This window comes from Mustela lutreola, chromosome 15 (genome assembly GCF_030435805.1).
Source record: "Mustela lutreola isolate mMusLut2 chromosome 15, mMusLut2.pri, whole genome shotgun sequence".
NCBI classification, from domain to species: Eukaryota; Metazoa; Chordata; class Mammalia; order Carnivora; family Mustelidae; genus Mustela; species Mustela lutreola.
In genome coordinates this window covers 18,171,127-18,188,537 of record NC_081304.1, presented here as the reverse complement: position 1 = coordinate 18,188,537, position 17,411 = coordinate 18,171,127, and the positions used below count along the sequence as shown (strand labels likewise).

The 17,411-nt window shown below is 37.3% G+C and overlaps 1 protein-coding gene across 1 annotated transcript; it reads left to right on the top strand.

Moving 5' to 3' along the window:
* The first annotated feature begins 234 nt into the window (after positions 1-234).
* Positions 235-15,505, top strand: MEIOC (meiosis specific with coiled-coil domain). The gene is made up of 9 exons (XM_059148340.1): positions 235-278; positions 432-575; positions 1,220-1,354; positions 4,795-4,952; positions 8,191-8,295; positions 9,209-11,078; positions 12,028-12,162; positions 13,103-13,283; positions 13,690-15,505. The coding sequence occupies exons 2-9, from the start codon at positions 570-572 to the stop codon at positions 13,917-13,919; spliced, it is 2,820 nt and encodes a 939-aa protein (XP_059004323.1). The 5' UTR covers positions 235-278; positions 432-569; the 3' UTR covers positions 13,920-15,505.
* Positions 15,506-17,411: the final 1,906 nt, after the last annotated feature.

Sequence of the window (17,411 nt, the reverse complement as noted above, 5' to 3'; positions counted from 1 at the left end):
ACCACCTACATCACTTCTCCTATCCGGTAGGCCCGCGCTCCTTCCTCACCTTCTACGCCCGCCCCTTTCCTGCCCCACTAGCCAATCATCGGACTGCTGTTTGCTAGTCAGGGCCAATCTCGAACAGGTTTACTTTGAGCGGGAAAGACTCTGAAGCTGCGGAAGAACGAAGTCAGCTAACGGCCCCCTCTTGGCTTTCTCTCTGGGTGGGTGGGTGGGTGGGGGTAACAGGCCCTGGAGGCGGTTGCCCATTGGGTGGGCAGCGGGCCAATGAGGAGGTGCGAAGCGGGGGGCGGGCCTCACAGGAGGGAGTAGGGTGGGGCGGGGCAGGCCGGTGCGGGGTCGCGTGCCGGGTCGCGAGCCGGGGGGTAGGCAATGTAACGGCCTCTCCCCCCACCCCTCCCTCCCCGCTCCGGCCCCCCCACCCACAGACCGGCTCCAGGCAGCGCCCGGGGCGGCGGCGGCGGCAGCAGCGGCGGGGTGCGGGCTGAGGGAGCCGGGCCTCGACGCCCCCCCTCACCCCCGTACCCCAGGAGCTGTACCTAGTCCAGGAGGAGCTGGGGGGCCCCATGGAGGTGAGAGGTGGAGACACCTACCCGCCCCCTCAACCCCCCAGGCCCGAGGGAGGGACTTGAGGTAACCGGTGGGGGTGGTCAGCGTCCGGGAGGCGGCCAGGCTTGGAGGATGGCGACGGTGAGGAGCCACAGAAGAGCGGGCGCGTCCCCTGACGCGGTTCTCTGAGGAGGCCGCGGCCGGGCTGGAGAGGGCAGGTCGCCGGGGAGAGCCCCCGACGGGGCACCCGGGCCGCGGGGCGGGGACGGGCGGGGGGTGGGGTGGGTGCGCGGCGACCGGCGGCCCCGGCCTGGGGGGCGCAGCGCGGGCTGACTGGACGGACGGGACGGACTGCAGTGGCCGCAACGCCAGAGCAGCCGCTGCCGCATCCATGTCGGGTGGCCGCGGCGCTGAGGCCGGTCAGAGTGGCCGCCGGCGCGGGTCTGTCAGGGCCGTCGAGGGCCGCCTCCTGAGGTCGGCCCGCCGCTGGCGGGGAGGCAGACAGGGAATCCTGGGGACAGAAGCGCGGGCCCCGGGATCGGTGGCGTCGGAGTGGATTCCGAGTTGAGCGGGGCAAACAGTGGCGGTGTAACAGCCGTCCGTCCGTTCCAGCCCCGGCTTTGCGTTGCGTGACGCCTCTCCCGCTTCCTACCCCTGTCTTGTGCAGCCCAAGGTAGCGTTCCGTGGAGGTGCGAATCGCTGCTGGAACCTCGGTGCCGACCCCAGCAGTAGACTAACGGACGTGTTCAACAGCGTGATGCTGACTGGCTCCACTTCCTTCTATGATTGCTACAAATCGCAGGTCCATCCTTTGTTAAGAGGATTTTTTTTTTCGAAATCAAAGTCGTTTACCCGAGCCCATTCACTTAGGTTTTACATTGCTCCAAGTGTAGGGACCAGAAAGCCAGTAACATTTTCTTTCTTTCTTCCCTTTCTTTTTTTCGGCCAGTAACATTTTCAGTAGAGTCTGCACAATACATATTTTGCTTTGAAAACAAGTTAAGGAAGATTTTTCATTGATTCTTGTTATCATTTTGTCCTCAGTGTAACGTGAGGCCAGAAATATAAGAAAATCCCTATTAGTAAGACCGTAAAATAGTTTTTCCTTCAAGCATTTATTACAAGTCAGTACAAACATAATTTTGATCATCTGAAGGCGAAATTTTCCTGCACTCATTCATTTTCTGGCTTTAGCAGTGTCTTAGATTACATGGTGCCTTTCACCTCACCTAAAACACTCAGTTTTATTAATCATACTAAATTAGGCTTAGGGCAGTGTAAATCATTTGAAATTATTTAACCAGGACATCAGTACTGATATTGTTATACTTTGAATTATAACAATATCCCAAAATAAATAATTTTCTTTAATCCACGTTACAACTTTGTATAGTATTACATCCACTGTACAGACTGGGAAACTGAGGCTGAGAGAGCTCCTTTCGTGTTCCCAAGTGGAACACAGGTCTTTTCACTGCTAAGACCAGCATTCTACTGTTCTCTGTAACGTTTATACAGCTCCTAAAATTTACTTAGACTTAATTTCAATCTGTTAAGTATAGCAGGATATAAGTGATACATTTTGCAGTTATTTAGTCTGATTAATATGGCAACCCCAAGCATTTGCATATTTAATTCCCATAAATGTTTTAACTGAAAAGGATCTAGATATTTAAAGTATAATTATGGTCAAATCCACCATGTTACTTTAGCTGTTTCTTTTATCCTAGAATACCTAACTGAAATCAATCTTATAAAGGAGTTAATTTTTCTAATCCTCAAATCTTATTTAATATGTAAAACAAACTTGAAAGAATGGTTTCAAATACTGTATATCTTGTTTGATATTGCATAATCTGAAAAATACTACTTTTAAATCCCTGTCTCAGAAAGATGAACAATTATTTCTATCACTTTGGATATTTCATACCCAAAAGAGAGTTTAGGTGGGCCTATGATAAAGACTTGAGAACTGGGATACCTTGGGTGGCTCAGTCTGTTAAGCAGGTGCCTTCTGCTCAGGTCATGATCCCAGCATCCTGGGATGGAGTCCTGCATCACACTCCTTGCTCAGTGAGGAGTCTGCTTCTCTCTCTGCCTCCTCTGCCTGCCACTTCCCTGCTTGTGCTCTCTCTGACAGAAAAATATAATCTTTAAAAAAGATTCAGAACTAAAGGAATAAAATTTTGAAAGTTTCTAAAGATAAAAGCCTTTGTAAAAGTTATTGCTAACTAAGAAATTCTGTAAAAGTACTTTTTTAGTGACACACTTAGTAAAATTACTTTGGTACCTCGGTTTCCACAGCTTCAGAAGAGGCAGCATGATATATATAAACATTATAATGTGTAGTTTTCAAATAGCAGTCATAACCAGAATTTAAACAAATGGTTGTCAGATATTTGAGATTCTTAAAGTTGAGTGATTGGAAGAGATTTTCATATTTTTTTGCTATAGTATAAACTCTTATATATTTAAAGAGTTGAATTTCAATAATGTCTATAATGAACAAAAATTTAAGAATACTTTGATCTAAGTATGTCTTCTCTCTTTATATAAATTTTGATTAAGAGTATAAAAACAATTAGAAAATATTTTCAGTCAGGATTATATTTTATCAATTTATAAGAAAATACCATTTCTACTGTGTCTGGATATTTATAGTTATTACATCTCAGGTTTCATTTGGAGAGTTAAAATTTGTGAAACTAAGGGAGACAAACCATAAGAGACTCTTAATCTCAGGAAACAAACTGAGGGTTGCTAGAGGGGAGGGGAACGGGAAGGATGGGGTGGCTGGGTGATGGACATTGGGACGATATATGCTATAGTGAGTGCTCTCCATTATGTAAGACTAATGAATCACAGACCTATACCCTTGAAACAAATAATACATTATATGTTAATTTTATTTTTAAATATTTTATGTATTTTAATATATGTTAATTTAAAACATTTTGTGAATTTATACTTTCAGTCTTCCTTAAAGAAACATTTTCTAGAATAAAATACATCTAAGTTTAGTCTTCATTATTTGTTAAATTCATTCTACTATATTAAGTATCTAAAATTATTTTCCTGGAACATCAATCCCTTTTGGAAAGAGGCAGCATTTTATTTTTTTAAAGATTCCATTTATTTATTTGACAGAGAGAGAGAGGGAGAGAGCACAAGCAGGCAGAGCACCAGACAAAAGGAGGGGGAGAAGAATGCTGCCTGTTGAGCAAGGAGCCTGATGTGGGGCTCAATCCCAGGACCCTGGGATCATAACCTGAGCTGAAGGCAGATGGCTAAACCAACTGAGCCACCCAGTTGCCCCTTGAGGCAGTACTTTAAATCAATAAAATCTTAAAATTCAAAATTTTTTTACCTTATTTACTCAAAGTTCATTCTAGAAGTATCCACAAAAAGAGAAAAATGAGTTTGTATTTTTCTTCTAATTGTAGTAATAGCTATTAAATTTCTAAAGAGATCATAAAATTTTATGTGTCATGTCATTTTTATAATATCTCTTGGAAATTGAAAGTAGGCTGAAAATTGAAGATACTATTTAAAAGGTCCTACAGTAGGAGTAAGGCCTTGAGTTTGGGTGTAGTTTTACCATCTATCAGCTCAGTAATCTGTAGCCTCAGTTTCCCTCTTTTTAAAGTAGAGTACTTAAGTCACAAGGTTGAATGAATATAATGTTATATGAAATTTCTTCAAAAAGTCTATGAAATATTCTATATAAATATGAAAAAACATTCACTTTTTTCACAGATTGGGGGCATTAAGACCAAATTTTGTAAATGATTACTTGAAAATAACACTGCTGGTTTCCACACAATTCTCATCTGTTCAGAAAAGTTAAAAGTGTGGTAATTGTAGGTGTTTCATACCAGGGATAAGCAACAATTACAGATCAGATCTGCCCAGTGCCTCATTGTATAAACAAAATCTTATTGGAACATAGCTATGCCCTTTACATATTGTCTTTTGTTTGCTCTGGTGCTAGAAAAGCAGAGCTAAGGAGTTTCAACAGAGACCTTAACATCTAGAAAAACCTAAAATATTTATTATTTGTCCCTTACAGAAAAAAGTCGCCAACCCCTAGTAGAAAACAAACTTAACTGGTAAATCTAGATTTTAAGTCTTCCAGCACTTACACATGGGCTGTTACCTCTAATTTCTTATTATTTCACTAATATTTTATAATAAATGTAATTTTGATGTGTCTGATATGCAAATATGTCTTTAAAATTTCAGAGTGAAGACAGTGTTGACCTAAGGCAGACCTATACTCCACTTTCTTCATCAACAGAATATTCAAATTCTGTAGATTCTTCACTTTTCTATGCACCATGGTCTACTTATGGAGATGATATTAAACAGCCTTCTAATTCTCAGATCAATGTAAAGAACAGGTAAATTAATAAATCAGATTTTTCAGGCTAAATGAAGTTCTTTTTAAGTTTGATTACATGGGAACCCAGTTGTATTAGCTCTTTTTTCCCTATATCAGGATTTTAATGTCATGGCATTATAATTCTGTGTTTATTAAACTTTTAGAAATCCTGGGGCGCCTGGGTGGCTCAGTGGGTTAAAGCCTCTGCCTTCGGCTCAGGTCATGATCCCAGGGTCCTGGGATCGAGCCCCGCATCGGGCTCTCTGCTTAGCAGGGAGCCTGCTTCCTCTTCCCTCTCTCTCTGCCTGCCTCTCTGCCTACTTGTGATCTCTGTCAAATAAAATAAATAAAATCTTTAAAAAAAAAACTTTTAGAAATCCTGAACTGAGCAGATTTTGTGTATAATTTTTAGCTCATTACTTTTTTTATTCATTAGAGGCAATCCTTAGTGCATACATATTAAATTCCTCTTTCTAAGGATAACTTATATAAATGAGTTATAATTTTTTATCTACTTTTTTCATCCAGTTCTAAATTTTTAGTAATTATTTCCTTCACAAATATACAACAAACAGGATTTTATCAAATATAAGATACTTTTAGTTATTTTTCAATTCCATTAATAATAAAGGCCTACTCTATGCCAGATCTCTCATACTGGGAATACTAGAATTAACATGGCAAATATTATTCCTACCTTTAGAGATCTTACAATGAGGATAATGATGACTATGATGACAGTGACTTCCTGGGCACAAGTATAGTGAAGTTTAAAAAAGTGTAGGATATTTTGGGAGCCTGTTGCAAAAGAGGGAGTGCCATCTACTGTTACTTTAATTATGTATAAGAGAGCAGTTGATAGAAATTTATACATCTTTTTTTTTTTTAAAGATTTTATTTATTCATTTGTCATAGAGAGAAAAGCAAGAGCGAGCACAGGCAGACAGAGTGGCAGGCAGAGGCAGAGGGAGAAGCAGGCTCCCTGCCAAGCAAGGAGCCCAATGTGGGACTCCATCCCAGGACGCTGGGATCATGACCTGAGCCAAAGGCAGCTGCTTAACCAGCTGAGCCACCCAGACATCCCAAAGTTCATACATCTTTAGTTTAATTGGAAAATAATTATTTTAAAAATCTTACATGTTTATTCTTTTTTTTTTTTTAAGTAAATTTTATGCCCGCCATAGGGCTTGAACTCAGGACCCCGAGATCAAGAGCCACATGCTTCACTGACTGAGCCAGCCAGGCTCCCCAATTTTTAATATTCTTTAATTAATAAAATTTTAAGTGCCTCAATCAGTAGAGCATGTGACTCTTGATCTCAGGGTTGTGAGTTCAGGCCTCATGTTGGATGTAGAAATTACTTTTTTTTAAAAGATTTATTTATTTATTTTAGAGAGAGAGCATAAGTGGGAGGGGCAGAGGGAGAGGGAGAGAATTTTTTTTTTTTTAAAGATTTTATTTATTTATTTGACAGACAGATCACAAGTAGGCAGAGAGGCAGGCAGAGAGAGAGAGAGAGAGAGGGAAGCAGGCTTCCTGCGGAGCAGGGAGCCCGATGCGGGGCTCGATCCCAGGACCCTGAGATCATGACCTGAGCCGAAGGCAGCAGCCCAAACCACTGAGCCACCCAGGCGCCCCGAAGGAGAGAATCTTAAACAGGCTCTGTGCTCTAAGCCCCATCATGGGGCTTGATCTCACCACCTGAGGTGAAACCAAGAGTTGGTCTCCTAACCCACTGCATCACCCAGGTACTCCTAGAGATTACTTTAAAATTCTTTTTTAAATGTTAAAAATTTTAAAGTTTTAGTAAGTTCTATAAAATAGTGATTTTATTAGAAAGACATATATAATTCTATAAAAATATTTTTAAGTTGCTCTGTGTTCATTGAAAAAATTCAGACTTTACAGAAATACAGGAAAGAAGGCAGTTGTTCACCTTAATCTTTAACACTTCCCAATAATAACTATTAATAGTTTAGTATATATTACATTGAATTTTTTAGATAGATACTAATATATTAATATACAAAAAACTTCACATTGAATCTTTTTGAAATAATACAACATAGTGGAGAAAGCATTAGACTTGTAGGCATACCACTTGTTCAGCAAGTATACAGTTTGGCAAATCAAATACACTTGCAAAATACAAGGGTTTTTTTTAAGATTTTATTTATTTGACAGCGAGAGAGATCACAAGTAGGCAGAGAGGCAGACAGAGAAAGGGGGGGAAGCAGGCTCCCTGCTGAGCAGAGAGAGCCTGATGCGGGACTGGATCCCAGGAACCTGGGATCATGACCTGAGCCGAAGGCAGCGGCTTAACCAACTGAGCCACCCAGGTGCCACAAAATACAAGTTTCTTAAAATCTCAAATCCTCATTCTTCAGTAGCTTAATGATTACTAATTCTTGCCCATCCTGTGTTATGAAGATCAGTGAAATGTTTGAGTGTTATCCAAATATAAGGTATTTTTATTTCTTAAATACCTAACATTATGAAGTGTTAGAAATAAAATGTGAGAAAACAAGAAGTTACAACCTAAAGCAACATACTACTTCTAGGAACAAATTACTTTAAATACATAGGAGGTAAAAAGGACTAATTTTGATCTCCTTGTGGTTTTTACATTTTGTATTATTTAGTGTTAGTCACAAGGTACAATTTCAGGTACATAGAGTTCCAGTTACTTTAGTAAGGATTTGGGATAGCCCACAAATCTGTTACATTTAAGAGACAACTGCAATAGGTGTGGTATCTAGGATGACCATATCACATTTCACTTTTTAAATCCAACATTTGGTCTAAAGAGTCACAAAAATAGAGCAGCAGATTTGTATGGTTTTCAAATCACAAATGAAGAAACTGAGCAAGTGTTGATGGAATAATGTATAATGGGACCAGATATGCTTTTAGAAGGAGCCATGGAGCCAAGCCTGTCTAAAACATCATAGGTCAGAGATTTAGTTCTTGGAACCTAAAATGAATAGCATGTGTTTTGGAGAAATAGGAGTTAAGCATACATCGTGAATTAGACGTAGGATTTGAAATGAAGGAGAAACACTTATGTAGCATAGGCACTATGCTGAAGTGGAAAATATTCTTGAGTTCCCATTCCCTCTTTATTTGAAATGATGGTATAAATCCAATCCAAATATTTTATAGGAAAATAATGATATAATAAGTCTGGAAATAGAAATCAATATATTGTATTTCAGTATGAGGAAAAGAATTTACATGTGATATTCATTTATTTTTAGGATTCAAACAGAAAGAAATGACTATGGCAGTGAAACAGACTTATATGGACTTGTGTCTAATATTTTGGAAGAACAAGATAAGTCACAGCCATATTTTGCTGAGGGGTTAGTATATTATATAAGCCGTATGGTATATAGTAAGCTTTTAAATTCACATATACTAGATTACTGTATTTATTATTAGCTTTTATTCTTATTTAATAAAGGATCATCTGATGATAGACATCTTAATTCACAGATTTGTATCTAGCAGCCTTGATTTTTCTGAGGTATTTGCCATACAATTGGAACTTTCATACTAAAGTTTAATTTGATCTTAAGAACTTTCATTTGGAAAATTATTCTTGCATAATTCAGAGCTTTTCCCCTCAAGTTTATGAGCTAAATTTTGGCTTAAAGAATATAAATTCCAAAGAGCTTTTATAGATATATCCTAAAGAATGAAACTATCATTAGTGCTGTGTAGAAATATGTATGGACTTTATTTATATGGTAAAAAATTTTTAAATACATTGTTTTTTGGGGTGTGGAAGCCATATTACCCAAATACCCTATTTCATAGGTAGGGAAATGTGCAGCACACATGTAACCAATTAAAATATTTTAATTTCAGTAATACTTTCAGCAAAGTACATCTTTTTCATTTAAAAAGTTGCCATCAACTTTTTTGTATTGTATAATAACTTAAAGGAGAAACTTACTTTGTTTTCTGCTTACTATAGATAAACAATTCATGTAAGATCATGCAGTCACCAGCCTCAGGCCTTAGTTAATGCCTCTTGGGAAAGTATAATGTAGACATATTAAGATTAAAATGCATATTTATGTAGCATGTGACATTTCAAGTGATAGAAAATTATTTGGATGTTACAGTAGTTTATAAGGAAAAATTAGAAAGCATTAGATAGATAGTGGGGCAGTGAGGTAATATGTTTTGAAAACCTGTCCTACCTTTTCCACTAAGGCAATAAAGTCATTTAAAACCTAAGTTGTAATTAAATATATTTACTTGTTCTAGGACCTGCTCCTCCAATTTAAAGTCAGTTTGGCCAATGAACACAAGCAGATTTGCAGATCACCATGACCTCTTAACAGAAACCAAAAGGCCAATAGATACAGCCATCTCTCAGCAAGCTTTTTATAGTGGTGAATCTGTGTCAGCAGTGGAAAAGCAATACCTGCATAATAGTAATCTAACACCACAACAAAAAATAGATGAACTTTATCATGGATTTACTGGTTTAGACCTTGAAGAATGGATGTACCCCTCACGAAGTGATCATTCTAACTGTTACAATATCCAGACAAATGATACAGCTAAGACAACATTCCAAGATTATCCATTTGTCAAAAACTGTTTTACATCACAAACTGGTCTGTCTGACATCATGAAAGAAACAGGAGTTGATACTTACCCTTATGGAAGAGAGAAAATATGTGCTAAAGGTCTTGAAGCACCATTACAGCAGAAAAGGGCAGAGATGTTTCTTTCTCAATTTAACAGATACAATGAAAACACAGATTATTGCAGATACCCAGAATATGTTCATCCTAATAAGGCTAAGATTAATAAGTGTTCGAATTTTAGTGTCCAAGATAGTAAAAAATTAGCCAATGGCACACCTGAAACACCAACTGTAGAAGCAGACACCTACACAAAGTTATTTCAGGTTAAACCAGCAAATCAGAAAAAAATGGAGGAGACAATACCTGACCAGCAGAATTTCACATTTCCAAAAACCACACCACATCTGACAGAAAAGCAGTTTGCAAAGGAAGCAGCATTCACTGCTGATTTTGGCTTAAAATCAGAATTTGGACTAAAACCTCACACAGCTTGTCCAGCTAATAATGATTTTGCTAATGTCACAGAAAAACAACAGTTTACAAAACCTGACCCCCCAAATTCTGAGTATTTTAAATCTGTGAATTTATTACCAAACTCAGCAACATCTTCAGGAGGTATCAACTTAAACAGACCAACTTGGATGAATGTCCAACCAAAAAATAACACTCCTATTCCTTATCGGAATCAAGGTAACTTGATGAAATTAAATAGCCACTTAAGTGTAGCTTCAAAAGGTTCTAACCATTCTTCAGATTTCCCCCAACTGTCATCCACAAATTTAACCCCAAATAGCAGTTTATTTCAGAAGTATTGCCAAGAAAACCCTTCAGCATTTTCTAGTTTTGATTTCAGTTACAATGGTGCAGAAAGAATTCAATCTGTCAATCACATGGAAGGACTGACAAAGACTGGAGAAGAAAATCTCTTTGAATCAGTTACTGATAAAAAAATAAAGCAACCAAATGGATTTTGTGATAACTATTCAGCTCAGCAGTATGGGATCATTGAAAATGTAAACAAACATAATTTTCAAGCTAAGCCTCAGAGTGGACATTATGATCCTGAGGAAGGTCCAAAACATTTAGATGGCTTATCTCAAAATACATATCAAGATCTGTTGGAGTCACAGGGTCATTTTAATAGCCACAGACAGGGAAGTGGAGACAACAATATTAATAGCCGTGTGAATCGCACACAGGCATCATGCTTTTCTAATAATTATATGATGGGAGATTTAAGGCATAATCAGAGTTTTCAACCACTTAGTTCAAATGGGTTTCCCCTAAGATCCACTCACCCATTTGGCCATTCAGTTGTTCCACTGTTGGATTCTTATGATTTGTTTTCTTATGATGACTTAAGCCATTTATACCCTTATTTTAATGATATGATGTATGGTGATAATTCCTTTTCTGGTTTCGTGCCAACTTTTGGATTTCAAAGACCAATTAAAACCCGTAGTGGACCAGCCAGTGAACTTCATATTCGACTAGAAGAGTGCTATGAACAATGGAGAGCATTAGAAAAGGAGAGAAAAAAGGTAACACAAAGCTATCCTTATAGGAGTAATTTAGGATGTTCCCTCTGCCTGTCTTCATTTTATTTGAGTAGTTTAAGAGTACTCGCCTCATTTCTAAGCTGAATTCTTCTGTAATGTACCGTATTTATTAAGTCCATGACACTAAGGAATTAATTAGATGACTTAAATTTGAAACTTAAAAAAGTAGTTCTTTATGTAAAGTTTATTTTGCCTTTGAAGTAGACTTTTTCCTTAATGGGTTAAAGATATATTTTGGGGGGTGCCTGCCTGGCTTAGGATTGTGTTTGAGTAGTAGAAACTACTTTTTTGTTTTTAAAGATTGTATTTATTTATTTGACACAGAGAGAGATCACAAGTAGAAAGAGAGGCAGGCAGAGAGAGAGGGGGAAGCCGATTCCCTGCTGAGCAAAGACCCCCCCCCCTTGCAGTGTGGGCTTGATCCCAGGACCCCTGGATCGTGACCTGAGCCAAAGGCAGTCCTTTGACCAACTGAGCCACCCAGGCACCCTTAAGAAGTTCTTTTAATTAAGTATTAAACTGTCAGAGCCTTTGGGTATTTTATATGCATTAAATATGGCAGAAAAATATGGTGGTATTGTGGTTTGGATTTTTTCCCTTTTAAGACCAAAATGGGAGGCTGGGTGGCTCAGTTGGTTGTGTCTGCCATCGGTTCAGGCCATGATCTCAGACTCCTGGGATCATTGAACCCCCCCACCCCCAAAAATCAGGCTCCCTGCTCAGTGGGGAGTCTGCTTCTCCCTCTCCCTTCCTCCACCGGTGCTTGCTCGCTCTGTCTCAAATAAATCTTTTTTTAAAAAAGAGAGAAAGAAATGGAAACAATTTTAAAGTTGTGATTTTCAATTTATTTCTTAGGCCTAGGAGAAATGTTATTCAGTTTTGAGTCATATGTAGAAAGTTCAGCATGTAAAAGTTATATAATTTTTTACAGACTGAATTGGCCCTGGCCAAGAATTACCCAGGAAAAAAAGTATCCAGTACTAACAACACTCCAATTCCAAGGCTAACCTCCAACCCATCTCGAGTTGATCGCTTAATTGTGGATGAACTTCGGGAACAAGCCAGAGTAAGCTGTAAAAACACCCAATAATGGATTTTTTTAATTGTTCGGTAAAATTTTAAAACCAAGAGTTTTGAAGGAGTTTTAAATTCACATTTATGCATAACTCTTTAAATATATACGTTTGCAAGTTTGATCCTAGAACTATGATTAATATTTAGGGAAAGGGAAATTGCACCCCCTTAATTATTTTTAAAGTAGGTTTAGTAACTTAAATGGTTCCTCTTTAAGAAACCCAATTAACATAGAGTTAATGCTCAAGAAAAGAATTCTAAAGTAAAAATAATTTTGAATATTATCTATATGGAAAGTCCATTTCTTAGACACAAACATTTTTTCTAGCTTGATGAGTAAGCTGGTAAATAACAGGTAATTACTGTCTTTCATTTTCTTAACCCTGTTTGAGTTATTTGACAAACACTAAGTATATCCAACAGTGGATTAAATATTGAAAAACTGAAAAATACTGAAGGATATGGGTATGCATAATTTTATATAATAATCTTGTTTTGGAAAATTTATGTATCATTTCAAATATAAAGAATCCTGATGTTAGATCATTTTATGATTTAACAAATGATTATTCCTGTTATTTCCTTTGTAATTTCAAAATTTTCTAGAATTTAATAGAGCAGGCTGTTCTCTTATTTGCAAAAAACAATGTTAGATCTTAAATTTGCACTTACTGTCAGTAATGTGGAAATGTTTGAATGTTCAGTTTTTTTAACTGTTGCTTATTCCCAGATTACTCAAATAAGTAGGTACAAAAGATTGACTTTACAGCTTTGTTTTCCCCAGCAGGGAAAATAGGACACCATAGGCAGTTATTTATTAGATGAATATTATTGTCCTCATCTCTATTCTGCTTCACTGAAGATTTGTTCTTACTTAAAAGACAGGGAAGTATGATTATATGCCTTATCAAAATTTAAAATATTTCCCTCAGGTTGTGACTCTACTAGGCAAAATGGAACGTCTTCGAAGCTCTCCCCTTCATGCCAATATATCTACTGCTCTTGATCGACATTTGGAGTCCATTCACATTGTACAGTCACGGAGAAAGGATGAAATTGTTAATGCTTCAAATCGGCAAAGGCAAGGAGTTCCTAGATGCCAAGATGACAGAGGTATAAGTGTTAATACATATTCTTTTGATAAGGCAGTGAGATCATTTGAATGTTGTTAAAATCAGATTCTGAGGTTAAAAGGTTGGATTTCTAAAATTTACACTTAGGTGAAGAATAAATCAGTAAATGATGCCCATATAATTTACTTTGATCAGTTTTGTTAATTTTACCCATTTAATTAACTCTTGTCAAAGTCTGTTCTACCCAAAGCATAGTCATTGTCCTACAAGAAATAGAGTACCAAACAATTTTAAATACTAAGCCAAATACTTCAGTCCAGTCAATAGCCATCCTTCTTTTGTAAAAATAATGTTTGAACATTTAATAGCACAACATTGGGCTTCTTAAGAGTTAAGGAATATATAAAATGTATCTAATATGAACTGACCCTTAATTTTTTTTACAGATGTTTTTGCCCTTGCTTCAGCGATTAAAGAGATGTGTGTGGCTACTCGGAAAGCACGCACTACCCTGTGGTGTGCACTGCAGATGACCTTGCCAAAAACAGCCAGTACAGCTGGCCAAACAGATGTGGAAAAGGCTTTACAAGATATAGTGAACTGTGAAGACAAAGTCCATGAAAACATAAATAGTAGCAATCCAATGAACCAGAGAGGTGAAGCAAACAAACATTAAGGAAATGCCAGCAGAAAGAAGAATAAAAAGCTGATAAGTAAATGTATCAAGACATGCTAAAAAATTTTAATGAACTTGTCAAACTTGAAAAATTCAATACATTAATTTTCTTTCAGATTTAAAGTTAATACCTTAATGAAGTCTAACTTCTATTTAAAAATCTTCTATTTGGAATGAATCAGATATAGTTTAAAGTGAACTCAAAGGGAAAGTTGACTACTCTAGGAGTTCCGAGTAGCCAAAACTAACAAGTTTAAGTAAATTAAATATTTCTTAACAGCTAAAATATTGTTTAAACCCATTCTGCAGTGCAGGTAAATGCAAATGTGAAATTGTTCTAGAAGATAAGTTTCATTTAGGTCTGCCTTAGTAAGTAGAATTCCAAATAATGAATCTAAGTGACTGTAACCCAATTATGGCTACAGTCTAGTAACCAAGACAAGTTTTGATTGTGATATAAAAGTGTTTTCCTTACAAAACTGGATAATACCTAGGAAACAAAGGAAAACAAGGATGAACCCAATATTCATGTAAAAATTTAATATTTAAAATACTACCATATTTATAAATTTGAAATCTTAGTGCCTAAGTATATGGAGGGAAATGCATCTGATTCTCCTAAATTAGTGATAAAAGTGCCAGTGTAAAAACCATGCAAGTTACTGAATATAAAACCTGTTCAAATCATTTGTGTATATTCTTTAAAATTTAATTATACTATCAATTATTACATATTTCCAATTTTAAAGTATTTAAACTGAATCAAAAACAAAACATTTCCTTTATCTGGATCTTTTAGACTTGATGCACAGTGACTAAAATAATGACTATTGTTTTAATACCCTTAGTTTGCTGCATTTTATGAGGGTATCACGAAGTTCTAAAGTGTATTTTTTTAAGGTTAATCTTTAGTTTAGTTTGCAATTGGTTAGTGTATATTTTGTGTAGTTGTGTTCATTAGTTTGTTCTGTATTTTTTTTAAGAGCTCTTGAAAGCTTGGCTTTTTCTGTTTCTCATCACTTAATATCTTTGTATGAAACCCGAGTAATTTATTCATTAATATGAAATGTTGGTATTATGTGACTCAGAAGATCTTGGGTTTTAACATTTCTAGCATGAGTTAAACTATAATATAATGTACTGATGAAATTTAATTGAACTATCCTTGACTAGAAACACTGATGTTTTAAATGTTGGTGTTTTTCCTAGTTTTAGAAATCTTGGTATTAAAGAGTGTAATCACACCACATAAATTTTCTTTAGATGATGTGCGGAAGAAACTGATTGAGAATGCAGGAGTAACTGTAGGGAGAAACATTTCGATCACTGATACGCTTTAGAACTACCCAAATGAATTACATTGAGGGTAGTCAAATAAAATAGATCACCCCACCACACTCACTGCATAGAAAGTGGTTAAGTTTGACATAAGACATGTTGGATGTTATGAAAACAAATATTGTACTGAATTTAGTCTCTCAGGAAGAAATTAATAAATTTGTTGAAAATATATGGTTTGGGTTTTTTTACATTTTTGTATTAGTTTCTAACCTTAATTGTCACGTAGGTCAGAAAACCAAATTTCATTTCACTGATAAGAACTGGCACTGAGTTTTAAATTTCATTAACATAGAAGTAAGAATGTTGGTAGGCTAACCAATGCCATTCAGATATCCTTGCATCGAACCTGACCTCCTTCAAAGTTGAAGGTTTGGTTTTTGTTTTTGTTTTTTTTTTAAGATTTTATTTATTTGAGGGGGAGAGTGAGAGAGAGCATAAGCAGAGAGGCAGAGGGAGAAAGCAGACTCCCCAAAGAGCAGGGAGCCAGGGACCTAGAGATCATGAACTAAGCCAAAAGCCAAAGGCAGATGGTTACCCGACTGAGCCACCCAGGCACCCCAAAGGTGAAATTTTTGCTCTGCCTTTATACTAATCCCGGCAAACCAGAACAAAAATTCTGGGAAAGTTTTAACATGACAGTGGTTAGAAATAAAACACTAGTCCATTAACAAAAACCAAACACAAAAATTCTTTGAAATTCTGTTAATCATATCACCCTGTAAATAATTCATACATTAGTTGGTTATTCCTTCTATGGCATACTCTCTTAACAGATGGTTTATATGTATTGGACTTCTGAATTACAACCTATGAGAACAAAAATAACATCACACATAATTTGAGGTGAAACTAATAAAACTGATGCTCTCATTTTTAATCCAAAAGAATTTGGTATACTTAATTTTTTTAATAGACATAGTGATTTATATAAAGGTGGTTAAAATTTATATATCCTGAATTATACAGGCATCCTTACCACTTGAGTAATCTGCTACTATAACGTTTTGGAGGGTTGGAAATTAATGACTGAAATCCCTATTTTCTTAAAAAGATTTTATTTATTTATTTGACAGAGATCACAAGTAGGCAGAGAGAGAGAGGGAAGCAGAGAGCCCGATGTGGGGCTCAGGGCTCCATCCCAGAACCCTGAAGGCAGAGGCTTTAACCCACTGAGCCACCCAGGTGCCCCTGAAATCCCTGTTTTGGCCTAAAATGTCAATCATACTACAGAAGATAGAGTTTAAAATTTGCCCTTTGCAGTATTGAACATTTTAAACATAAAGGATTAGGGGCGCCTGAGTGGCTCAGTGGGTTAAGCCGCTGCCTTCAGCTCAGGTCATGATCTCAGGGTCCTGGGATTGAGTCCCGCATCGGGCTCTCTGCTCAGCAGGGAGCCTGCTTCCCTCTCTCTCTCTCTGCCTGCCTCTCCATCTACTTGTGATTTCTCTCTGTCAAATAAATAAATAAAATCTTTTAAAAAAAAAATAAATAAACATAAAGGATTAGCAGCATCTGAATTAAGTGAATAACCTTACTCAAAGCCTCATGAACTGATCTTTTTTTCCCATTTAAACATTAGTTCCGGGGTGCATGGGTGGCTCAGTGGGTTAAGCCTCTGCCTTTGGCTTAGGGCACGATCTCAGGTTAAAACCCCTATCGGGCTTTCTGCTCAGCAGGGACTTCTTCCCCCTCTCTGCCTGCTTGTGATCTCTGTCTCTGTCAAAAAAAAATAAAATAAACATTAGTTCAAGTATACACCTAACTGTATAGAGTCCCAGAAGAACTGGCTACTGTTGGACTAAAACAAGTACCCTTCAGGGGTCCATAGATATAACCTGGCTCTGCTTCAGAGACCAAAATCAAGGTGAAAATAAACCAAAAATCCAAAATAAGGGTTAATAAAATAGGCTCTCTCATATGCTATCTGTAGCCACAGCCTATTATTGCTACTGCCATAGAGGACTAAGACTCCAGAAGTACTTGCAAGGACTTTAAAGCCAATTTACCGACTTCCAATACTTGTCCCAATTACAAAGTAATCTTTCTGATCTCCCAATACCCAGCCTCACAGAACTGAGGCAGAGAATTTGATTCTAGGAAGACGTTTTACTTAATAGGTCATATTGGGCTCATAAAAATCTAAAGCAAAAT